Here is a 26,299-nt window from a genome sequence, read left to right as displayed (position 1 = left end):
GTGTGTGTGTGTGTGTTATGATTGTACGTGTTTGTGTTATGATTACATATCTGTGTGGGTGTGTGTGTTATGATCACACAGCTGTGTGTGTTATGATCACATATCTGTGTGTGTGTGTGTGTGTGTGTGTGTGTGTGTGTGTGTGTGTGTGTATGTGTGTGTGTGTTCTTCACCAAAAGAACACCAACACAGTACTATATCATTTTTTGCCCTTTCTCCCAATGGTGAAAGTCTGTGGCATGACTTGAAGATTGCTGTCCATCAACGCTCCTCACACAACTTGATTGAGCTTAAACAGTTTTGTGCAGAAGAATGGGCAAATATTGCCCAATCAAGGTGTGCAAAGTTGGTAGAGACCTATTAAATGACTTTTTATTTGGAATTTGAGAGAAATGTCAGTAGTTTATAGAATAAAACAAAAATGTTCATTTTACTCAAACACATACCTATAAACAGTTAAACCAGAAAAACTGATAATTTTGCAGTGCTCTCTGAATTTTTTCCATAGCTGTGTGTATATATATATATATATATATATATATATATATATATATATATATATATATATATATATATATATATATATATATATATATATACATATATACATAGTTACGGTTGTGGAAATTCGCAATACACCAGGAAGGGTCCTCAGGTGAGATATATCGATAAGTCCAAGTGTAGTTAGCCCAAACCCGTTGTATAGAGGGAATATATGTGATCCATTCGGGCTGTGATTCTTCAGTTATCCGTTTTTCTTTTGCTGTCATTATTTTGGTGCAAGAACAACCACGAACATCGCCACAACCAACATCTCAATGATCACGCCATTCACGACACGACGCCAACAGTCACGCCATTCACACCACGACGCCACCTTCCACAACTATACTACCACCATCTTCGCCACTCGCCATTCAACGAGGACCGTGCGGTCACGATCTCCGCGGGACAGATAAAAGGAGCAGAGTGGCAGCAGCAACAAGGGTGCGAAGTGGCATCTCCCGCCCAAAACTCCCGCTTAAATATCTCCCGCCCAAAACGCCCGCGCAAATATCTCCCGCCTGAATCTTCCATCCCTCGTCGTACTGAGTGAGAAAGGGGGAGGGGGTGGCGCGTCATCTCCCGATTGGCGGATGCGCGGTGTGACGCGGCCGGGGGAGAGGAACGCCCCCCTTCGAGGCATTTCTGGAAGCGTCTCGAAGGAAGGAGGAGCCAAGAACGGGGTGTGGCGGACCGAAGGGCGGAGCCCGACCCTAAAAAAAGGCGTGGGCATGGAGAGTCGCTGGTCGGTTGTCCCTGAATGAGAATTGTGGAGAGTTGTTGGAGAGTCCCTGCTTATGGTTCGTTCGTTCGGAAGAAGAGGTTGAGGTTCTGTTCGTTCGTTCGGGTCTGGTCGTGGTCGGGTGAAGGTCGTCGAATTGCCACGGGTTGTCGAACCTGCTCCCTGGTGATTGTTCCTGGTCGGAGGGTCGGTCGGAGTCAGGTGCAGTCCTGAGACCCCGCGAGTGGGACGGAGCGCCTGCCATCCCCCCCCCCCTCCCGTCCGCACCGAGATAGTGGCGAAAACCCGGCCCATTCCCCCAAAACCCCGTCCGAGCTGTCGGGTGGACGACACGTGCAGGCGCGAGGCACGAGCCCAGTGGACCACACCGGAGGGACTCGGAGTTGCGGTTGCCAAGGGCTGGACGACGCGCTTGGGGAAGTCGCGACTTCCTTTTCTTTTGGGGTTTTGTGTAAATGTCTGTGGGTGGCGCCAGTCTTGAGAAGTAGAACTGTTTTAAGTGTTGCCGTGTGAATTGCCTTATTCGGTTGTAGATCTGCGTTGGTTCTTTGCTTGTGTTTTTTTTTGCATAAACGTATACGTGTATTACTTTTGTTCTTTTGTTTTACTGTAATATATGTGCCTTCCGTGAATAAATGTGCTTTCCTTTGCTCCTATTTGCCTGCTTACGTGTGTGAAATAAAGTGCTTGCTTGTTGAACTGTTCCTCCATTTCGCTTCGTCCTTTCCTTTGTTGAATCTCCATCTTGCATCACGTAAGGGATTGATAGTGGGTTTAAAACACCCGGTAACCAATCTTAACCATCAAGGTCGACGATAACTCCGCTCGGTTATCCCTGTAGCGCGGAACGAGCCGCTTCAGTGGTTCGTGTCCGGAGTCGACCTGTGGCGTGGTACAATCTCTCGGTAATCTACCCGCGCGAATAATTAGGTAAATCGATTATTCGGCGATCGGACCCTGTAACTCGTGGGTAGAGTACGGACAAGGTTGTGGTGTGCTTGGAACACACCCGTGACTCGTTTTCGGTGTTGATCCGGAAAGTCACGACTGAATTGCACGTTTGGTGGGCGAAGCGGCCGCTATTTGTTACACGCGGTCGTTCGCACGCCGGCGAGGCGCGAATTCACTATATATATATATATATATATATATATATATATATATATATATATATATATATATATATATATATATATATATATATATATATATATATATATATATATCTCTATGTATGTATATATATATATATATATATATATATATATATATAATGAGAAGATGTGGCAGGTGAGTTGGTACAGTATTGGGGGTTCTGTTAATCTCCTAAAGTGTGAGTTGTCATCTTACTACAGTAAATAAGGTGATTTATGAGACTGTTCAGTAGTTTTAATCTTCTGGATATTTTAAGGTTCTTCAAAACGTTGACTGCCACCACTGATAGGGATTGGCAAGGACCTCGAGTAGCTTTCACATGCTGCTGCGTTTGAGCCTGGGGAGTTACTGCTGAAATCTTTCTGTCCGGGTTCTTCCCAACATCTTTGTTATTTGTTTCTTTCACACTTATTTCTATTTTTTTTCACAATTCTGTTTATTCATTGCAATTCTTGCTTCCTCTTCTCTTTCATCTCTATATTCCTCTTTCGTTATCTATCTCTCTCAAGAGGAGTGAATTATTGCAGAAATTTTCCTGAAATGCTCACTTGGTTGTACCTGGATGGGTTTTGAGGGTTGTGGAGTTGCTGCTGAAATCTGAATCCTTTCCAGGTTCCTCCTGATCACTCCATCTTTGCTCTTTGCTTCTTCAGGTTCCTTCTTGCTCTTCGGTTTGATAGTACTAGTACGTGCCCGAAAAAAATAAATAAATAAACCACACAGGCCGTTTAATAATAAATAAATAAACCACACAGGCCGTTTCTTCGCTCTCACGTGCCCGTACGTGCGTGACCCAGAAGTTCGATATTATTCGCAGTTACGATTACTCGCAATTTATTTTTAATACCCAATTATTCAATTAGCGCCAACGTATTTTACCTTTTCGCAATGTCGTGGCAAGGAAAAACAAAAAGAGAAGAGAAGAGAGAGAAAAAATTTACTTCCTGGTTCGGAGCATACCAGCACTCTGATGTTCCTGAAATTTATGCACCGTCTAATATGAAAACGATCATAACTTGGGCCATTGTGTTTATCTATAAATGCGCATAAGAAATCGAGAAATTATTAGAATACACGAAGTCATCACTCTCCGGAAGCCCGTACGTTGTAACCCGTAATGGGGAACGTGGCTGTGCTTCCCTTCCCCATCGGCCACGCCCACGCAACAACGTGTCTACCATTGGTTTGGGAAGTAAATGGCCATAATTTGGGAAGCACTTGTCCGATTAATATCAAACCTTGAAAAGGCACATCCTCAGGTCCCCAGCAACATATCTGGCAAGTTTCAATTAGATCGGACCAGAGGTTGTCGAGAAACGGCGGTCGCGCACACACACACACACACACACACACACACACACACACACACACACACACACACACACACACGCACACACACACACACACACACACTCTGACACACACACACACACACACACACACACACACACACACACACACACACACACACACACACACATTGCTGGAATTATAGATAGATACACCACACCCATTTGCAAGCCACGTATGCAAATTCGCATCTACTTCTTTTTTTAAATTTTACCCTTCCATGAGCAAATAAAAGTTAATTTATTATCCCTCACTGGGGAAACCCCATGTTGTGAGAAAACTATTAGCAGGCAGTGGGACAAGATTTTTCAATTCCGTATACCAGGTACCAGCTATCTAGTCGGACTATTTTTAGCACTGAATAGACGTTGGTATTACATCATTGCTCATGTTAGATCACGTGCTGAGTACCATGTGTTCTTTCTTTTTTTAAACTTGTCATTGCACTTCAAAATGGCACGTATGGATGCAGATGAAGACTGAAAATGATGATCATGATTTTTACATAAATTTTTGTTCATCAAATTGCCAGCAGATATTTGTTGCTGCGTTTTCTGGCATGGAAGCATATTCTGTTCACAATACAACAGCGTAATCTTTTCCACGAGAATACTCATAGTGGCAGAATTGGGCACACCCAGCACTTCGATTATAGTATACTACGAGTATAGTATACTCGTAGTCGGCAGTCAACGTGTGAAAATCATTATTTTATTAAAATTCAAGTATATACTTCAACACTTGCCAAGGTTATCATGTTCTCTCAACTTTCAAGTTATTATTACTTTTTGGTTTCTCTGTAAATTGTCCATTGTTTCCTCGTGTCCATGCAATTCATTTGAAAGCTCCAATATGATTATTGGATACCGCAGTTAAAAAAAAAGTTCGATCTGTGTCTGTGTCTGTGTCTGTCTGGAACATTTGTGTTTCAAGTGTGATGCAGCTTGTTGCATTACCTTTATTACTTTTATTACAGCGGTCATTTTTTTTTTTTTTTTTTGCGTAACAAAGTTTTTGACCTCCACAATATATCTTTGTTTTCCCCCATCCCTCGCTTCCTTTCTCCTATCCTTCTGCATTTTTTTCCAGCTTAATATTTCTGGCTTTAGCTCCTCCTCCACCCCCAAGCACTTTCTCATGCACGTGTAATAAATTGATGACCCCCCCCCCTTCCTTGCCATCTCCACGGCAGGTTTTGCCATCGGCATGGACGCAAGGGCAGCGAAAGTGCTCCCAGTGTACCACAGGACTTGCTGCTACTCCCTGCACTTGTGCTGCCCAGACTAGTGTACACATTGCTCAGACACCTTCGTGACAAGTACTTACCGAACAGTAAGCACGTTTTTGTCTCCCGTTTGAAAAATGGCATGTAGTAATTGCCTGTTGGTGAAAAAGAGCGTGACCCCATCCAGATCTATGTGATCCCATCCATACTCACCAAGTTATACTCTTTAAAATTATTTATTTATTTATTTTTACTGCAAGTGACGCCATTCCCAAGCACTCCCTTTTTCCAAGTTATCGTCATTTTTACCCCTCTTCCTCACCTCTTTTTGTTTGTTAGTTTGTTGATTGTTTTGTTCCTTTTCTGTTTCCCCACTTCCCCCTTCCTCTTCTTGCTGAATTTCATTCAGCTTGTGCACATCTTATTCATCCTCATGTGTCCTTCTCCCTTTCCCCTTGATCTCACTCACTTCTATTCTGTTTCCTTACACTCTGCTCTAGCTCTACCACGAGCCTCAATCATGGATACAAATAAAATAAAATCCCGAGCTGTTATAGGAATGCCATTCTCATCATCACCAAAATGTTCCCTCTCCCATTATTATCATTGTGGTGTGAGTTGTTCTAACGATGAGCGAATACTCTGCCAGGCAGGTCATCTGAGATGAATGCTTGCTCAGTGCTCATGGATAGATATGTCAAGCTCCATCCCTTCTGATCTCCAACCTCTTTCTTTCTTTTTTTCCTTCTTTCGATGACTAACTCTGTTCCAAAATTTTTTTCCCCAATCTTTTCACAACATTAACACCAAAATATTTTTCTCGTGCTGTACTTTGTTTTTTCTCTTATGAAATAGTCATTCTCTCCTGTTGTCTACTTACTTCCTCATCACGGTGACAATCTGTATGGCATTTTTGAACACTTGCCAGGGCCACAACCCTCCATTCAAACCAGTCTGTCTTCTCGAACTCGAAGGCCAATCTCGGTTTTGTTTTACATTTGCATCAATGACAACCGGCTTCCTTGGGAAATGGCTCGTATTGTCTTGCCGATAACTGTGCTCTTTGTCGGCTATTTGGAGAAAAATCCCCAAAAGATGTAAACTTTCATCTTCTGTAAAATCCTGCCTTTGCTCTCTGATTCAGGCAAGACTGTAATTAAAATCTAACCGCGTTGCTGTGATGGGACGTATGTGTGATCAGACATCAGACATGTTTTGTAACAGCATCATTATTCCCAATTCTTGTGTTTTGTGTCGTTGGAGATTTCAACTAGCAAGTGGTATCAAATTAACACATTAGAGGTGCCTCTGAGTAGAGATTTCTTTTGTTATCCCCATGCTTTTTGGCCAAAAAAAAGAGGGTTTATTGTAATTGTCTGTCTGCTCTGTCTGTCCGTCCAGCTATCTCCTTCTAAACGGTTGTACACAAATTCACCAAATTGGTAGTTAGGATTAACACATGACAAGAAGATGCGAGAGCAGTTATCATTTTTGCCCTCCTACAAACTGTGGTGGTGTTGAAAGGTCAAATACCAAAAATATGCAATGACGAGCAGAGTTTAAAAATATTTTTTTTAATCTTCCACTTCTTCGTTCATGTGCAACACAACGCAGCGGGGGTTGAGGGTCCGGAAGCGCCGGAGCAGTGCTTCGCTGCATCCACTTTCCGCCGGTACTCCAGGGTCCTCCTTCACTGGTTGAGGGTGCAGCTGTGCCCTCTGGTGAAGGCGTGAATTTGGAATTTGTTCATGGTGTCACCAACAGTCCTCCTCTTCACGAAGGACACCATTGGATCTTTAACATCCACCAACTAATGCTGGGAGACGGGACACCCAGTTTACTGTCCATCCGAGGCACATTTTATCAACATTGAGGATGCATGAAATATGTAAATTTGGGGGGGGGGGGGCTTGACCCCTGGTTCATGCCCCAAGATTGAAGACTTGGGGTCACATGGGTCAAAACAGGTTGTTTTTTTAACCTCAAAATTTGACATTGGGTCAATTCTGTTGGAACTTTTTGCCATCTTTCAACTTTGCTTTATGTGGGAAGCGTTGGGATTTGAGATGGCATGCCCTCGGCTTTGCTGTAGTTTTATTTTCATTTGTTGGACAAGAACTCCACATGTACTTACATATAACATTGTAAGCATGTATCTAACTGCATGGAGAAACCAACAGGTGTTTTTCTTTCTAACTCTTATTTTAAGTGTCCATGCATGAACTTGCTATCTTCTGCAGATCATCAGGTGGGCATGTACTGACAGCCTGCCTTTTCTTGTGATGAGTTAATGTTCAGACAAATAGTGTTCCTTAATAAAACAGAGGTAGCTCTGAACAATTCCCCTTTTCAGGGATAGAACGGTGTCAAAGTGAAACGTACGGTTTGCACTTGTTCACGAAGTTCACCAACTGAGCAAAGACAGATAGATCCATGATTGCCATTGGCAGATAGCATACGAAGTAGAGATGGCGATTAATGTTTTGGAATATGTCTGCTAAGATTACTCAGATTCCCTTTTTGTTTGAAGTTCAGGGAATCCATCCACTGCCGAGTCATGTCTCGCCTTCAAAAATCAAGTGGTTATTTGAAATTGGATCGTTATAAAATAGTTTAGACTTGGAGTATTCTGTGTTGCGTTATTACGTATGAAAACCTATTTTTTTTTAGTCATTGGGGGAATCGGAACTCCATTTAAGTGCATAGGAAATTTGAACAAACTTGTTCGATGGGTGAGTTGGGTGTGTGCATTAAGGTGCTCGTAAAAGTGGGATGCCTGTCAGCCATTTCAACATGCAAATTCACCAATGACTGCATGGTTTGTAAACTACTGACCTGCACGCAAATTACAGAGTGGAAGTGGTGCCCTCTCGTCTCCCACCAGCGTGGCAGTATATTGGTGGTTCGAGACCATGTTCCATTACGATACTGTTGGACCCTGTTATTCGCAGGTCATAAAGTTTTACCTGCTTCTACATTCGTGCTTTGTGAATTCGATGTATATTATGATTATTATTATAATTATTATGCTTCGTGTTTGCTTAATGGTTAGGGTTGGTGAGCTTGGGATCCTTGGGTCCTGAGTTCAAATCCCGTTCAGCTGTTGAATTAACACCAGGTGGGGTTAACTCGGCCTGTGTCATCCTTCCATGGTCGGAAAAATGAGTACCAGCATGCTGGTATCCTGTGTCGGAGTGGCGACCCGTCCAGGATTGCGCCCAAGAGCAAAGGAGACTGCTCAGGCTGAACCAATGCTCTGCACAGAGTATGGTCCCAATGGATGGATGGATGGATTTTTTTTATTTTTTTTTTACACTAAAGGACTGATCACTGAAATCCACCTGGGAAATTTGAAATTGGCCAACATCTCAGCATGACATAAAAAAAGGTGCAAAAACGGATCCCCTTTTGCTATAGCCCAATTCACATACTGTACGTCCAATCATTAGCAAGGTCATGGAATGGAATCCATCATCGCAGTTGACATAAAATCATTCCTTTTCTCCAACAGCCTCATGTCAGATCACCAATTCAGATTCAGACCTAGTCACTCTCCCTTGGACATGCAGCTTCATCTCTACCAACAATGGATTCAACCATCTATTGGGACCACACTATGTATAGAGCGTTGGTGCTGCTGAAGCAGTCTACTGGGCTATTGGGCACAATCCTGGATGGGTTTCCACTCCGCCACAGGATACTCGAATGGCTCAATCATCCCAGCAAGCTGGAACTCATTTTGCCAACCTCAGAAGGATGACAGACTGAGTCAACCCCACCTGGTATTAATTCAACATCTGAGTTGGGTTTGAACTCAGGATCCCAGGATCCCAAGTCCACCACCCTAACCATTAAGCCAACACCAGGCATAATCATGGATGGAAGCCCTCAATATCAGACATGAGATCAGGACTGTCTTTCTGGACATATCTTGAGCTTTTGATACAGTCTAGCATCCGGCCTGGTTCTCCAAACTGTTTGCTTCTGGAATCCAAGGCCAACTCCACTCTTGGATTACTGATTTCCTTCACTCTTGTAGTCAACATGTGTCTCTCAACAGAACCCTTTCTCCTCCGCTCCTTGTCAAGGCTGCAGTACCCCAAGGCAGTGTTCTTGGTCCCATGTTATTCCTAATCTTCATCACTGATCTCACTGACTCTCTGGAAAATCCTCTATCTCTTTGCCGATGACTCCACTCTCTGCCGTGACATCTCTCATCCTTCTGACAGACAGGCAGCAGCCTCTTCCCTCTCCTCAGACTTTGACAAAATCACAAACTGGTCAAACACAATTTTGCTTTTGTATCCACATTGTCCACACTTTGTATTCTCCCTTCCTGTAATCATAACCTGCATTGCTTGTTTGTCCGTCACCATCTACTTTCTCCTTCCGCCCTGTTGTTGGTGTGTTCCCTTTGTTAAGTTGTATCCTGATTTGTTCTGTGTAATTGCTGTCACACGAGCCTAGACCATGTCAAAAAAAACAAAACACAACGCCCCAGCATTTGCGGCATTTTTCAGGAATGTATCCCCCGCGAATAGTGGCATCCGACAGTATATTAAATTACTTTACTTTTTTTAAAATGTGAAAGAAGTTAAACCATTCTGTGTTGTAGACTGTCTGTCTTGGCTCTTTCTGTAAGTTTGAGGGATGTTTTTACAATGCATGCCAAAGTCAGTCCACCAAACGAGGTCTCCTTGCAGATGAATAAAGTAATGCTACTGAGCTTGGCTTTTGGGATATTTGGGCCAGAGACATTGACACCAGCAATTGCAACTGGTGACAAAGCTCTTCCTTCAACCCATGTCTCCATGTGGACAAGGGTAGTTCTTTGAACAAAATCTCTTATTCGGCATGTCGCTATTTATTTACTTTGGTTCAATTTGGGGCATCAGTTGCATAAATTATTCCATTGGTGGTCATGTTGGGAATATGTACTTTAAAAAGAAAAAGGCTTGCCATTGGATGTGCTGTCCGTCAGATGTGCTGAAGGGACATGTTGGTGTTTATGGATTTTCTTGAAACGAGCCTCATGTGACCGTGCCTTGCCTGTGTTGAGCAGGACTTTTGAGTGAGCCCGAATCACCAAATCCTGTGCAGAAAGCAGAAAAGCTGCTCATCTTGCTTGAGGAACTCACCAAAATGGGGGATGCCATGCGTTCGGTTGTCACTGAGGTGCTCACCAACCGGCAGAGCTACCAAGATCTCAATTCACGTGAGTTCCGCTCGTCCTGCTTAAACTGCAATCTTGCCAACAATGCTGACGGTTCATAAATTCCAAGTGTGACTAATTTTATCACTCGATACATGCTCGACCTTTTCGTAAAAACATTGACTTTTCAGACCTCGTGCCTCCTTTTTTACTGGCAGGCTTTCACTTGCAACACAATACGAGTAACCATGTCATTAATTAATTAATTAGTTTATTATTTACATAATACATGATCGAGGCTCATGGAAGGGAACAAAATGGAAAGGAGGAAACACCAACAGCAGAGGAGAAGTGAGGGTGAGATGAAGTGGAAAGGGGAAAGAGGGTGACGCATGTTGGTGAATAAACTGTACACAAGTTTTATGAAACACAGGAAGAAGAGGAAGGGGAAAACGGAGCTGAAACACAAAAGGAACAAACCAACCAACAACTCACAAATGGAAAGAGTTGAGGGAGGGAGGGAGGGGGGGTTACAATGACTTTGTAAAATGGATTGTTTGGGAATGGGATCATTTGGGGGAGAAGATATGAGTATGGATGGGGGTACTTGACGTAGTGGTGAATCGGTGTCTTGAAGCCCTAGAAGGAAGAATGTGACCGAACAGACTGGGGAAGTTGGTTCCACAGGTCAGGTCAGGTATGGGAGCACGCGCCGGAGCAGTGTGTCGCTGCGTCCACCTTCCGCCGGTACTCCAGGGTCCTCCATCTGGCCATCCCCCAGGCAGATGCCTGGCCCATCCCCATCTCCTTGAGATGCTGATCAACCACGGGGCACGTGGTCAGCACATTAGCCTCCTCCACTCATGAGGCTCTCTTGCTGAGAGAATCTGGTGAGCAGGATCAGCATCAGGAAAACGAGCCACATGCCCATACAGCCACAGCTGATGCTCACGGACGATGCAGGTAACAAATCTTGTCTGAGTCTCTCTCAGCAACCGCTCGTTGGACACAAAGTCTGACCAGCGATAGTGAAGGATTCTCCGAAGAGACCTGGTACCAAAGGAATCAAGTGTCCGTCTCAGATCCCTGGTCAGAGTCGAGGTCTCGCATCCATAGAGCAAGACTGGAAGCACCAAGGACCTGAAGACTCGGACCTTCGTCCTGCACAGGTACCGGCAGCGCCTCACCCCATGATCCAGTGATTCCATGATTTACCAGGCCCATCCCAGAAGTCTGTTGACCTCTGGTCACAGCCAGCAGAGCCATGAATATCACAAACAAGGGAAGTGAATTTCTCTGTGACCTCAACATACTCACCACAAACGGGTATAGACAAGATAGCAGCATGCAAGATGTCATTGAAAGCCTGAACATTAGTTTTGATCCAGGAAATCCGTAATCCCAGCGGCTCCGACTCCTGGTTCAGCACCTCAAAGGTGGATATCCAGAGTTTCTGCAAAGATGACTGCATCATCTGCGACATCAAGGTCAGAGATTTTGACATTCCCAAACGATGCACCACAGCTTGATCTCTCCGACATCCTCCCCAGAATCCAGTCCATTCAAGTGCTGAAATGTGTGGGGGCCAGTACACACCCCTGACAAACTCCAGGGATTGGTTCCACAGGCAAGAGAAAAGAGGAATGAGTGAAGGAGGTGAGCAGTGAGCCTGGGTTTTGCGACTTTAACAAGAAGAGAGTTATTGGCAGACGGTGTGCATCCTGTAGAAACCTGGAACAAAAAAGCCAAGAGAGGACAGAGGGTGCAATACCAAAAAGGAGGAAGTAGAATACAGAGCAGCCACCAACCTGTCTGTGGTGTGAAAGTAACAGGACGAGACACTCTGATTCATCGTGTGAGATCCCATTCCTTTTTGTCGCAGATAACTGTGCATTCAGTTCAAAGGTAATGTGAAATATAGTCTGAAATTAAAATCTGCATGTTATGGTTGGCAGAACCATTACAAAGATCCTCACATTGTACAGCAGCACTTTTAATTAAAACTGGTAAACCAGTAATCCCGGGCTTCAACCCGTGCATCCGACTTCAAAGGACTTTAATTTGCACTGAGTCTGCAATGGGGTCTCGCTACGGTGTCCCTCATGTTATATCAATGAAGGATTGTAAAGCCGATAGCAATACCTGATAAAGAAAGAAACTTCACATTGGACAAATCGAGGCTGGACAAAGTTTCAAGTCCCGAAAAAAGTCCAATAACTACACATTTGCATATCATTGTAAATGGCGAACTTGTAGGATGTTAAACGATCTTCCAGAATGTGCAGTCACTATAGCTCTATCCTCTTTCGGTTTCATTTTACGACATGTCGAAAATGAGTGATTTTAAACTTTGGGGGGCTCTGGGGCCTCACTGGGGTCAAATACAGACATAGTATACACATATTTGGAGTCCCCTGTTTATGAACTATCTAAATCTGTCATTAAAATTTTCAACTCTCATTTGCATATTTGGCATATTTAATGAGGCGAATCGGCATCATTTTAATCATATAAATTATCTAACGAGTTCGACCAAATTAACAACTTAACATTCCCATGGAACGTCGGAAATGTGTGCAAAAGATTGAGGCTGTCGGGTTATCCTTTCTGGAGAAGAAGATGTTTTTAGGTTTTGGAGAAAATCCAATATGGCCGCCATACCACGTGACGTACGTCATCAAAATTTTCAAAGTATAAACTTCAGGTGGAGAGTTATTAAATGGATAAGTTTCATTGAATTTCATCCAACCATTGTTTTCATTTAACGACATTTCAAAAATGGTTGATTTTAAACTTTGGGGGGCTCTGGGTCCTCACTGGGCTAAAATACAGACATAATGTAAACATATTTGGAGTCCCCTCTTTAAGGCCTATCTAAATCCGTCATTCGATTTTTTTTTTTCAACTCTCATTTGCTTATTTTGCATATTTAATGAGGCGAATCGGAATAATTTTAATCATATAAATTTAGTGACGATTTTGACCAAATTAACAACTTAATATTCCCATGGAACGTCGCAAATGTGTGCAAAAGCTTGAGGCTGTTGGGTTATGCGTTCTGGAGAAGAAGATGTTTTTAGGTTTTCGAGAAAATCCAATATGGCCGCCATACCACGTGACCTACGTCATCAAAATTTTCAAAGTATAAACTTCAGGTGGAGAGTTATTACGTGTTTAAGTTTCATTGAATTTCATCCAAGCGTTGTTTTCATTTTATGACATTTCAAAAATGGGTGATTTTCAACTTTGGGGGGGGTGCTGGGGGCTCACTGGGGTCAAATACAGACATAGTATAAATATATTGGGAGTCCCCTGTTTATGTGCTATCTAAATTTGTCATTAAATTTTTTCAACTCTCATTTGCATATTTTGCATATTTAATGAGGCGAATCGGCATCATTTTAAATCATATGAGTTATGTAACGATTTCGACCAAATTAACAACTTAACATTCCCATGGAACAATGCAAATGTGTGCAAAAGTTTGAGGCTGTCGTGTTATCCGTTCTGGAGAAGAAGATGTTTTTAGGTTTTGGAGAAAATCCAATATGGCCGCCATACCACGTGACCTACATCATCAAATGTTTCATAGTAGAAACTTCAGGTGGAGAGTTATTATGGTGTTAAGTTTCGTTGAATTTCATCCAACAGTTTTCCCTCCAGATCCGCCACAAAATCGGTCAGTGGAACATAAAAACGCCTTTAATAATAATTATAATACGAACGAATTCAATAGGGCTTCAGCCATTTGGCTTGAAGCCATAATAATGTTTCCTTACAAGAAACTTCAATGCAGAAGGAGGCCTTTAAGCCCATCAAACCTGTGCAATGGTTGGCAACCTTTGTTGTTTCCTCATGCTCTATCCTTTTTAAATTCTGAGCATCAAGTAAGGAAGCAGCATGTACCATTTGTAAGTCTTTGGTACGACTTTGCCTTTGTCGGGTTCGAACTGCTGGTCTCCCAGACTCAGAGTGGACACTAACCGTTACGCCACAGAGTCTGGTACAGTACTTGTACACCAATGAGGAACCTTGCTTTTCTTTCATCGACTTGCTGCTTAGTTTTTCCTGCTCAGAGAAGTTCAGATATTTTCTTTTTTCCTTCATGAATGTGGCACCGTCCAAACGTGTTTTCTTAATTTTTGGCACGAGACATTTTCATTACATGCACCAGGAATATTCTTCTGCGTCGTGTTGAATTTTCTTCTGCACCATTGTCTTCGTATTCTGCATTATGTGCAATGTTGAAAATGTGTTTGTGGCCCATTTTCTTCGGGAAAGTCAAGATGTAGAGAAAAGACTGAATATTGGTAAATGCAATTTGTGCATATTGGTCGTGTCTGAGTGGCATCGAAACTAAAATCTCAAATCACATTGTTACATAGCAGTCATGTAGTCTTGTCTCACCTCCATTCTACACCTGGAATGTAGGTTTTGATCGCAAAATTCTGGAACTTGGCATTCAGAAACCAGGCAGGCATGAGATGTCTACCACATCTGCACATACCTTAAGCTGAAGCGAGTTCTGAACATCATTATTTTTTTAATGTCCATATTTCGTTTTGTCCCACCCTCTAAAGTTAATGCATTTGATATCCTTGAACCATGCTGCTAATCATGTCAGGCGTTCTGATGTCCCGGAAGCATACCAGGTTGGAGAGAAGATGACGAGGTTGTAAATCTTTGCCATCTGCAGGATTTTGTACACGTGTTATGTGCAGTCCTCTGAGACGTGATAAGCTCTGCAACATCATTCTTTTTGCAACCTCCCTTATTCAATCGGAGATGATTTTGAATTCGTGCTGAGACAGTCGAGTCCTTGGTGTACAAGGTGGTGAATGCTTTGGCCAAGTTGGAAAAGTTTTTATGACTACACGAGGCTTATTTGTCTTGAATTGTTGTCCCTGCTGGGCTCGAACATCCTTCCATTAAATTGTTCAGGATATTGGTCTGATGGATGAACTTTACCCAGAATGAAACATTACATTTGTCAAACGCGTTCCTTATTTTGTTTTTAGCCCGTCCGCAGTGGAAGACGGAGTTTTGCAATCGCTTCTGTGTGTGTCTGTCTATGTCTGTCCGGGCCATAACTTTTTGAGCTTTTGTCATCGCATTTTCAACAACGCTTTATTCTGAGACGATGGAGAAGACAAATTAAGAATTTGGTCAAAAGGTCAAAGTTCAGCATCACATAAAATCATCAATTTTCATATAATTGACCTGAAATTTTAAGTATAATTTGAGGTGTTGTCATAAAATTTTGAAGAAGACTTTATTATGGGAATATGGACAAGACAAATTAAGAATTTGGTCAAAAGGTCAAAGGTACCGTGAAGCATACGGAAGAAGACGTCCGAATACAAAGTGGACGGGCTTTCCATTTTCAAATGCTTTATATTTCCTTTTTTGTTGTAAAAACGACCAAAAATATCTTGTGTATTGAATGTTGCCAGTGAAAGAAAAAGATTCCTCGTCAAATCTGAGAATAAATACATGACGAGTACTTTGTACTCGCTCACATGCTGTTTCCATCTTCAGGTTTAAAAGAATGCACATTTTTTTCTCTTTCAGAAGAATTGAATTATCTTTAACAATAATTTTAAATCAAGTCGGTTCTTGATTACATTGCAAGTGTTATGAAGTTCAGCATTTTATCCTCTAACACCCCTATTTTTAAATGCCCTTTTAAAATACATTGATTCTTTTTTTTCCTCCCATCACTCAGACTCAGAGTTACAGAAGAACTCTGGGAAAGTCCGCTGGGATTGGAGCTACGCAAAGTATCAATCGGCACTTGAGAGTACACGGCTGCAGTCGACATTCCCTTCTCATGAAGTGCTCGCGCTTGGCTGCACTACAGCAACCGGTAGATTTGCCTTCCCAACCATACATGTATAAGTTAAACCGGGTGTCCCATTTGATTGCCTATGCTGGGAGACAGATCCCATCGTGCCTTTCAAAAGGAAGAGACCATTGTGTGCCAGTACCCTGGCCAAATTACAAGTTATTTCCCTGGCGAGAAGATCTGTTTGCCTGTAGAAATATCAACAAAGTGCCCAACAGTTTTCCAGCACATGTGACAGATCCGATGAAATCAGATTGTGGCATACAACAGTGCCTTCATTAACAGTGAAAGAAATCATTGCATCACATTTTAAGTTGCACAAGTCTCTTTAAACACTTGCAATGCGATGGTTGTTTCAGCTTTGTTTACCTCCATTTTCACTTTTGACTGTTGGTGAGTTTATACTTGGTACAAGCTCATTCTTTCAACAGGCAATGAGTTGTATAATTTCAAACTTTCACCTCCAAAATGAGTCATGGATTAAATTAATTATAATTGATAAAACAATTATAAACGGATTTTATATAAATATTCTATATGACGTAATGTATATTTGCTTTTGTACATGTGAGTTATTCTGTCCCAGTGCAACGGATTGCAGGTAATTCAGTTTTATTGACAACTCGTGATCATGTGGCCTTTCCCGTGTTGAGCAAGTGCTCTGCAGATTAGGTTACATCCTGTGACTGGAAGGGATTTTAAATAGACAGGTTAAATTTAGTTGCTGTTTGTTGGTGCACTAGATGTCTGGTTGTTGTTGGCACGGAAAATGGTAACTTGTGTTGGATGATTTGCAATTTACCATGAGATGAAGAAAATATATGCATATCATGATGGTAAAATTATCTTATGCTGTAATTGTACAATATTTCCATTGTGTTTGTACATGGGCATAATCTGTATTGTAAGGGTGGGGGAGGGGGCAAAAAATATTCACATGGTTGATGGCTGGTAGCTTGAACACTTGAGGATCTGAATAGATCATTACCATTTAATCTTTTATCTACAGTGAAAAAATAATCGATGAGGCTTTGGTATACAATTTTCTTACATAACAAGATCTTGTCACCATGGCCCTTCGATCATACAAAAATAGTTAAACAAACATTTTTTTGCACCGACAATAATTGGACACCTTGTACTGTCGTGGCAAAAAATATTGGCACCCTTGCACTTTTTTCAAATAACTCACAACTTTGTCGAAAATAAGTTGAAATTGACTAATTTTGTCTCCACAATTAATTTTTTCACTGTTGATATTATAGACCTTTGTTTTTGAATCAGAACTTAATACAGGTAGTCCTTGACTTACGACTGTTCGACTTTACGACCACTTTACGACCACGTAAAGTGGCCCCCAAAAAAACATTTTTTTTTTTTTGTATGTAAAATATACGTTGTTCGACTTACGACCGATTGGTTGGAACCAATTGCGGTCGTAACTCGACGACTACCTGTATATTCTTTTAAATCAGAAAATATAAAGAAATCGTAATGACAAAATTATTGACACCCGAGACTTAATATTTGGTATCACAGCCTTTGGACAAAATAACTTCAGTCAAGTGCTTCATACACCTCTCTACTGGCAGTTTGGCCCACACTTCTTGTGCAAACTACTCCAGTTCTCCCAGATTTGAAGGGTTCCTTCTCCCAACTGCTCTTTTCAGATCTCCCCACAGGTATTCAATGGGATTTAGATCTGAACTCATTGCTGGCCACTTCAGAACAGTCCAGCGTTTTGTCTTGAACCATTCCTGGGTGCTTTTTGAAGTGCGTTTGGGATCAATGTCCTGCTGCAAGACCCATGACCTTCAACAGAGACCCAGCTTTTTGACACTGTGCTGAACATTGTGCTCCACAATGCCTTGGCAATCTCCTGATTTCATGATGCCATGCACACATTTAAGGAACCCAGTGCCAGAGGCAGCACAGCAACCCCAAAACATCACTGAACCTCCTCCATGATTGACTGCTGGGAAGGTGTTCTTTTCTTTAAAATCCTCATTTTGTTTTCTGGAAACGCAGATATGATGTGCTTCACCAAAAAGCTCTAATTTGGTCTCATCTGTCCATGGGACATTCTCCGAGGAGGATTTTGACTTGTTCGGGCGTGTTTTGGCAAACTCCAGTCGGGCTTTCTTTTGTGTCTCTCTCAGCAGTGGGGTCCTCCTGTGTCTCCTACCATAGAACCCCCTTTTATTGAGTTGGCGACGGATGGTGTGAGTTGAAATTGTCATACCTTGTGTCTGAAGGTCAGCTTGAATCTGTTTGGCAGTTGATCGAGATGCTTTCTCCACCATTCGAACAAGCCTCGATCAACTTTTCTCTTGTGGCCATGTCCAGGGAGGTTGGTGACAGTGCCATGGGCCTTAAATTTCCTGATAACATCGCGTACGGTGGACACAGGAACATCAAGTTCTTTGGAGATGGATTTGTAGCCTTGAGATTTCCCATGCTCGGCGACAATCTTGTGTCTGACCTCAGACAATTCTCTGGTTTTCTTTCTTTTCTTCATGCTCATTGTGGTACACACAGTGACACAAAACAGCAGATTGACTCCTTTTCTCGATTAAAACTGGTTGAATGAGTGATTTTTATACTGCAGACACCTACAACTCACCAGAGGGAGTTCAATTCCAAAGTAAAGGAGAAACACCTCCTTGAAATCTAATTATTTCAAACAACTTCTAAAAGGTGCCAATAATATTGCCCGGGTCATTTTCTGATGTCTTTGTGGAATAAGCTAAGATTGAGTAATGTTTTTTTCCAGATTTTTTTTTTTGTTTTGTTCTATGACAAACCAAAGAAATATCTTTGTGGATTCCAATTTTTTTTTTTCTTTTTTGCAACAATTTTCTGGAAGAAATGGTGCATAATTATAAGAAAAGTGCAAGGGTGCCAATATATTTTGCCACGACAGTATATATAGTGTCTATCCAAGTGTGACAAGTGAAGGGGACTTGCTGCCTCTATCCTCTCCTGAGAGTGACACGATGTATTTATATGATGCTTTTCCCCAGAAAACGATGTAAGCATATCAGGCTCAATCCTCTTTTAAAGGCCAGGTTGAGAAGATGAGAACCCTTTGTGATGTGCTTAAAATCCTCGTAATATTAACTTAGACTTTCTCATGATTATGTTCTTCCCATCAACTAAGAGGAAGGATTACTATTAGCTGCAATAGCTTTAGTCATTGTGGAAGAATAATGCAAACAAGGTGGGCCTGGGGTGGTTGGGAGGCTGGGACTGAGCACACAAACCCCATTGAATGATTGCAAAGCAATTTCACCACCAACATGAAATGTTTCGTCTGCGATTGTGTGAAAATTATTCTCTTTACGAATATTTATATTATGATTTTACTGTCAGTGATTTGGATTAATTTTGGTTTCGGGATAAAAACCATTTTACAGCTTGGATTGTCTTTATCCCTTGGGGAAACCCTAAATGCACTTGGGAATATTTTTTCTTTCTTGGCGATTGTTTTGAACCACACTTGTCGATTACCATATTCACTGCAGTTTAAACCTACATGCTGGATGGTTATTGACTAATATGACACCAGGTGTGGTTTTAATAAGCTAAAAGCTGAACCTTGAATATATTGTTCTTTCCATTTTTGAGGAGTTGATGATCTTTGGTGTACTTTGTTGCTGTTGGTCTCAAACATGGAAAGTGATGCAAGCCAGTGATGAAAAAGGCTTCAACTTAGGGAACTTCCCAGAGCTTTCCCTTATTTGAGAACAATTTGGGGTCACCCCATCGTGATCGAGTTACTTCTAAGACTTCAGCAAAACATTGAGAAGATTGTAGTTTAAAGCTGTATCAAAAATTAGCCCAGGAGTGTACTATGGCATCAATGGACCAAATGGCCTCATTTCCTTGTTTGAGGTCGTATAGGATCGTGCGCCGACTACTTTTACTGAGTGTAGCCCCATGCTGACTGGACCCTTTGTATATTAATTTCCATTCTGCATACAGAATATCTATTATAAAAGGAGCTGTGTCTGTCTGTCTTTGTTTGTTGTGTTATAAGTTGAGAACGGATTAATGGATTTCAATAAATCCAACTACGGTGAATTCAGGGAACTCCTGGGAAGGTTTGTGATGCAAAAATACTTTTAAATTCTTTTTTTTACAAATGGGTACATGGGCAAATGTTGAAACTGCAAATGTCAACTTGCGACACTGGTTCTCCCGCACTCCCAGGAATCCTTTTTCTTCTTGCCCTATTGATTAGCCATCACAGCAAAGATTGGTATTTCTGTCAGTGAAGAGACAGGTCTTGTATTAAAGCAAATAATTAAATGCAATGTGACATGGAAGGGGTTAGGCATAAGGCAAGCTCCGCCCCTCTCCTCGCCGAGGGGGGCACCTGACATACGACACTCAATCACCGTTCTTGTGTGAACATCAATTTGATTAGGAATTGCAATATTTTATTGTGACGTTGACCGACCGCATGTTACAACAAAAGAGAGAATTGCTTTGCAATACACATCCCCTTCCAATGTGATATTTTTAAGTCCAAAAAGGGCATAAGTGAAAAATTGATGAAATGCCCTGAAACTCGAACTTGTTCTGTATCTCACCATAACAAAGCCAGGCACAAATTTTCAGTTGAATATGTTAAAGGGAATGGGGAAAAAAAGTCTGAAAAACTACAGGTGGGACAGACAGATGGAAAGCAAACCTATAGTCCCTTTCGGTGAAACCAGTCGGAGACGAAATGTGGTATTGTACAGCAAATTTTGGGGTAATTTGGTAGTATGGAATTTTATAACAAACAAAAAGGTCATGTGGGGAACAAGTCACATATACGAGGTCCGCCTAAAAAGTAACGGGACTGAGCCTGCAGTGTGCTCCACTTCCACAACTTGAATGAACAGGTTGCGTCAGTCTTTCACAACATTCCAGCAATATATATGATTTGTGATGGTTGACTGCACTCATTGTGTGATTTTTTTTTTTTTTTACAGGTCGTGCTTTACACGTTGTCTCGTCTGAGTCATCGCACTATGAGTCATGAGCAGAGAGCCAATCTGAAGTTTCTTGCCAAGCTTGGCAAAACACCTTCCGAATCCTTTGCAATGCTGCAGCAAGTCTACGGGGAAAAAACGATGTCACGTACACGTGCATTTGAATGGCACAAGAGTTTCAAAGAGGGACGGGAGGAGGTTGAAGACTATCCACTGTCTGGAAGACCTTCAACGAGCAGAACGGCGGCCAACATCAAGCGTGTGACGCAGATGGTGCGCGCAGATCGTCGACTCACAGTGCGGATGATTGCTGAGGAACTTTCCATCAACAAGGACACTGTCTGGAGCATCATCACTGAAAATCTCAAAATTCCCAAGGTGTGCGCAAAGATGGTCCCCAAGCTGTTGTCCGAGGACCATAAACGGCAAAGTCACTGTCTGTCAAGACATTATCGAGCACCTCGAGGATGATCCAGACCTGCTCTGGAGAGTCATTACTGGTGATTAATCATGGATATGCGAATGCAATCCCGAGACCAAATGGCAGAGTCGTCAGTGGAAAAGTCCAGCATCACCAAGACCAAAGAAAGTAAGGATGTCGAAGTCGAAGGTCAAGGTGATGCTCATCACGGTTTTTGATATCAAAGGCATCATCCACATCGAGTTTCCACCACAGGGTCAAACAGTGAATCAATACGTGTACAAGGAGATCCTCTGGCGCCTCATGAGATCAGTCCGGGACAAGAGGGATCTGTGGGAGAACAACGCCTGGGTGCTGTACCATGACAACGCCCCTGCTCACAGTGCCCTGAGCATCCGACAGTTTCTGGCGGAAAGGAACGTGCCACCTCTGGAGCAACTCCCATATTTGCCAGACTTGCCCCCTTGTAAATTTTCTCATTCCCCAAGCTCAAGGGGGTGATCAAGGGTACCCGATTTCTTGATGTGGAGGCCATCAAAAGGGCTGTGATGACGGAGCTCCGGAGGATTCCAGAAGAAGCCATCGGGGGTGCATCGAAGCATGGAAGAAGAGGATGGACATGTGTGTGAGACTGGAGGGAAACTATTTTGAAGGTGACAAGCTGTGATTTCAATTATCCCTGTGTCGTAAGAGGCGACCAGGGTTGCGTCAGGAAGGGCATCCGGCGTAAAACATGTGCCAAATCACAATGCGGATCATACGGATGATCCGCTGTGGCGACCCCTAACGGGAGCAGCCGAAAGAAGAAGAAGAGAAGCTGTGATTTCAATATATTTTTTGGAATAAAATTTCTGTGAAGTCAGTCCTGTTACTTTTTAGATAGACCTCGTGTGTGTATGTTTGTATGTATGTATATACATATATATATATATATATATATATATATATATATATATATATATATATATATATATATATATATATATATATATATTGTGGGCCGGGTATCGGTGGCGAGCACGACCGCGAGATGGAGCAGTGGAGTTGGCTCCACCGAACACCCGGAATCTAGATCGTACCTTTCTGATAACTCAGAAGGTACAGGTCCCTTACAGGACCGTGAATCGTCAATAATTCGACCGCGTGGGACAGGGTTATTTGTCAAACTTCAAAATACCTAATTACCCACGTGGGCAGAGCTACCAGGGAATTCACACCCTCGACGGAGCTCAAACGGGACGAACCGTTACGGTGCTCGACCCGAGCGTAACCCGAGCGGATGGTTACCGAGGTCCCGTCAGTCCAAATGCACAACTACGACAGCAATGGCCTTTTTAATCCACCGACACGCACCGTGGCAAACCAATGAAGGAAAGGACAAGGACGAGCTGAAACATTTAACAATGGCGATATTTATTTACAAGAGGGAACACACAAAGAGCAGCGTTTAACCGACTAAGCAATGCAAATAATGAACAGCAAAGGGCACTTACCAATTCCTACTTACAGACGGGGCCCAAGGACACACACACGCACACACAAATTCCCAAAAGAAGATGGACCTCAACGGTCTTTATTTAGCTCTCCAACCGCGGAGGATAGTTCGGCTGGGAGTCAGGACGGCTGGCTTCCTGGCCGAGAGTGCGCGGCTGGACGTCCACCCCTTCCCGGAGCTCCGGTCGCCAAAGGACGGACCAGGGCAGCCGAATCCAGAGGAGGCCAGACGAGGTGACCTCCTCTGTTGAGTGCGCCGGACGAGACGCCTCGGATGCGCGGGGTGCAGCCAGACGCAGACTAGACCGAAGACGCGCTCGAGCACACGGGACCAATCTCCTCTCTCCCGACCCGACAACCACGATGCCACTCCGAGTGCCCTGGACAGAGGCTGAAGGGCGGACGTCAACCAGCGCGAGCGCGAACGAAGCAGCGAGCGTCAGCAGACAAGGTCAGGCGATTCGGCAGACCACAAACCAACTCAACTCCGACCCCTTCTGTCGGATCGCACCGAACTGTTATTTATATTCACCCCTTCTCCAGAGGGGAGGAGCTGCCTGCCATGGACCCGCTCTTGCTCACTGGACGGTTTTGGCACCCAAAATGCGCTCATTGCCCCGTGATTGGCCGAAAGGGGTGTGAAATCCGCTGATTGGACTGGGGGGGGGGCATGGCGGCTGCCACAGTGGACCGCCCCTCAAACAGCGAGAATAACATTTTCCTGTATGGGCTGCGCTCATTGGCCGACCGACAGCAGCCTCGCTCGCATCCCCCGAATTGGGCGAGAGAGACACCAGGTCCTCTTGAACTCCGCCCACCACGAGCGTTATGGTGTCAGGATGGAGCGAAGGTGTTGTAGTTGTTGGTGATGTAAAAATGTAAAAGAAAACCCTGACTATCAAAATAACTCTGCAGCGCACGAACATTTAATTCCCATTCGACTAGGGACGGGTTCTATCTATACTGAACAAAAATATAAACGCACCAACCTAAATATCTAAGTCAAGATTGCCATTATGGGAAAATGGTCAAACCGATGATATGTTTGAGCAATGGTTCCTTTGTTTTGCTCAAGACATGTTCCCATTGAAATTGACCACCCTGAGTGTGTGGACTCACACGTTGAGTAATCCTTCCCATGAGCACCATGGGGCTTGACAGAGTGATGGTCAGTGAGCGTGACCAGGACACAAACACTCCCTATAGCTTGCCCTATAAAATGCCTCCCCAAAATGTGGACTGGTGCCAAATGTCAACATGCCACAGATGTCACAAATCTTGAGGGAGCGCGCCATTGGCATGCTGAATGCTGGGACGTCAGTACGGGCCGTTGCAGCACACTTCAATGTCCACCACTCCACCATTAGCCGCCTAAGAACGTGCCTCAGAGAGACTGGAAGCACCGTGAACCGCCCACATGCCCGGCGACCACGTGTGACCACCGCCGGTCAGGATCGTCACATGAGGCTGCAACATCTCCGGGATCGACTCCGACCGGCCACGAGGACTGCCGATGAGACTGTCGGGCTGCATAACAGGCGCATTTCAGCCCAGACGGTGCGTAACCGCTTGAGGGAGGCCAACCTCCGAGCCCGCCGACCACACCGGGGACTTGACCTCACTGCAGTCCGGCGTCAGACCCGACTGAACTGGGCCAATGTTCACTTGCGCTGGACCCTCGCACGAAGGAGGAGAGTGCTGTTCACCGATGAGTCGCGGTTCCAGCTGTATCGGGCTGATGGCGGACTCCGCGTCTGGCGTCGGGCTGGGGAGCGCTACACTGACGCCAATGTCCTTCGTCGGGTGTCACACGGTGGTGCCAGTGTTATGGAGAGCGCACTCGGCTTCATTTCATTGAAGGCAACTTGAACGGGCAGCGGTACAGGGACGAGATACTCAGACCCATCGTCGTGCCATTTGTGCGCCTTCACCATGTGACGTTTCAGCACGAGAATGCTCGCCCCCATGTTGCCAGGATCTGCATGGACTTCCTCGGTGAGGAGGACATTGATGTCCTCGACTGGCCTCCATATTCTTCCGACATGTCGCCCTTCGAGCACCTTTGGGACGTTCTTGATCGACGCGTACGACAACGTTACGCAGTCCCAGAGAACGTCCGCCAGCTCCGTGTGGCTCTCCAGGAGGAATGGGAAAACATCCCTCAGGCCACCATCGATAATCTGGTGATCTCCATGCGCCGGAGATGCACCGCTCTGCGCGACGCCAACGGTGGACACACCCGCTACTGACTGTGTGAACTCTGACAGTGACACCTCGGTTGTGTCGGCTGTTGTAGCGCAAAGACTGTCGCCAGAATTCTCAAGGAACTCTTTGAAATTTAATGCTCAATTGTCATGGATTCTATAACCAAATTGTTGTGAAGATTTAGTATTAATGAGTTTGAGGTAAAATAGTAACAATCGCTTGGTGCGTTTATATTTTTGTTCAGTATATAAACACACACTTACCGATATAACTGTTCTATAAGGACCTGAATACTGAGTGCAGTAAGCTTCCAGATTCGTAACACTACCCCCTCCCCTTTTTACAGACTCGTCCCGAGTCGTCAAATTTGCGTGTGACCAGCATGTGTAAGTTTTCCCTGAGTACATTTTACCTTCGGATCCCTGAGTGCGACATTTTTCATACATGTCCCAAAAATAAATAACCTAGTGCGCTGCGTAACTAACTAACAGACTCACACAGACGACTTAAATAAATTACCGGCGCTAAGACAAACACACAGGTGGGTTAATCTTATTTACAATTTTACCTACTATTTACACTCACCATGCCCCAGGACCTGTCATCTGTGGGATGAAGGCACAGTAAGTCAACAGTTTGTTTGTGTGGGTGAGTGAACAGCAGCTGAAGGTCAGTCGTCCTCAAGGCCTGCTCAAAAGGTCCCCTTTAGTTGTCTCAGTGAACCTTCTTTTTTTTTTTCTTTCCATACCCCCAGCTGCTGGAGGCAACTCACCCAAACACTGCAGGCCATGCGCCCTCCCACAGGCCATTTGAAGTGGCCTTTATGCAAGAAGAGGTGGCCAGGCTGCTCAATGCAGTTTCTGGCTCATGGAAATGGACCTGCAGGGAAGACTTGGCAAACACACTGGGATGGTCCTGGCACACATGGTGGATATGGTTGCACAGGGGCAATGCAAAAAGGGCTAGCAGGCATGGTGTTATGGCAAAGGCAGGCAAATCAGGCAAGGCAATGCGGACCAGCAGCTGTAGCACAATAGGCCGGCATATGAAGCTGGCCGGCTTCTATTCTCGTTCCGTGAGGTTTGTGGAGGGAGTGCGGAGGTGCCGGCCGCTCCGAAAACGGGCTCGGATCTAACCTACGGTCTCCCCCCAGCCTATCGCCTTTGCCTGTCTTTGTCCATATCC

General features: G+C 43.8%; 1 protein-coding gene across 1 annotated transcript in view; it reads left to right on the top strand.

Annotated features, from left to right (window-relative positions):
- UBR3 (ubiquitin protein ligase E3 component n-recognin 3) overlaps nucleotides 1–26,299 on the top strand; it is a 226,773-nt gene that overhangs the window by 2,811 nt on the left and 197,663 nt on the right. The window contains exons 2-4 of the mRNA XM_085872189.1: nucleotides 4,983–5,122; nucleotides 10,078–10,230; nucleotides 15,893–16,033. Coding sequence (XP_085728315.1) covers nucleotides 4,983–5,122; nucleotides 10,078–10,230; nucleotides 15,893–16,033 — 434 coding nt within the window. The remainder of the gene's footprint in view (nucleotides 1–4,982; nucleotides 5,123–10,077; nucleotides 10,231–15,892; nucleotides 16,034–26,299) is intronic.

The sequence above is a fragment of the Eptatretus burgeri genome, chromosome 3, assembly GCF_056783735.1.
Source record: "Eptatretus burgeri isolate ZD-2024b chromosome 3, Ebu_testis_v1, whole genome shotgun sequence".
Lineage (NCBI taxonomy): Eukaryota > Metazoa > Chordata > Myxini > Myxiniformes > Myxinidae > Eptatretus > Eptatretus burgeri.
This window is presented reverse-complemented; position numbering and strand designations above follow the sequence as displayed.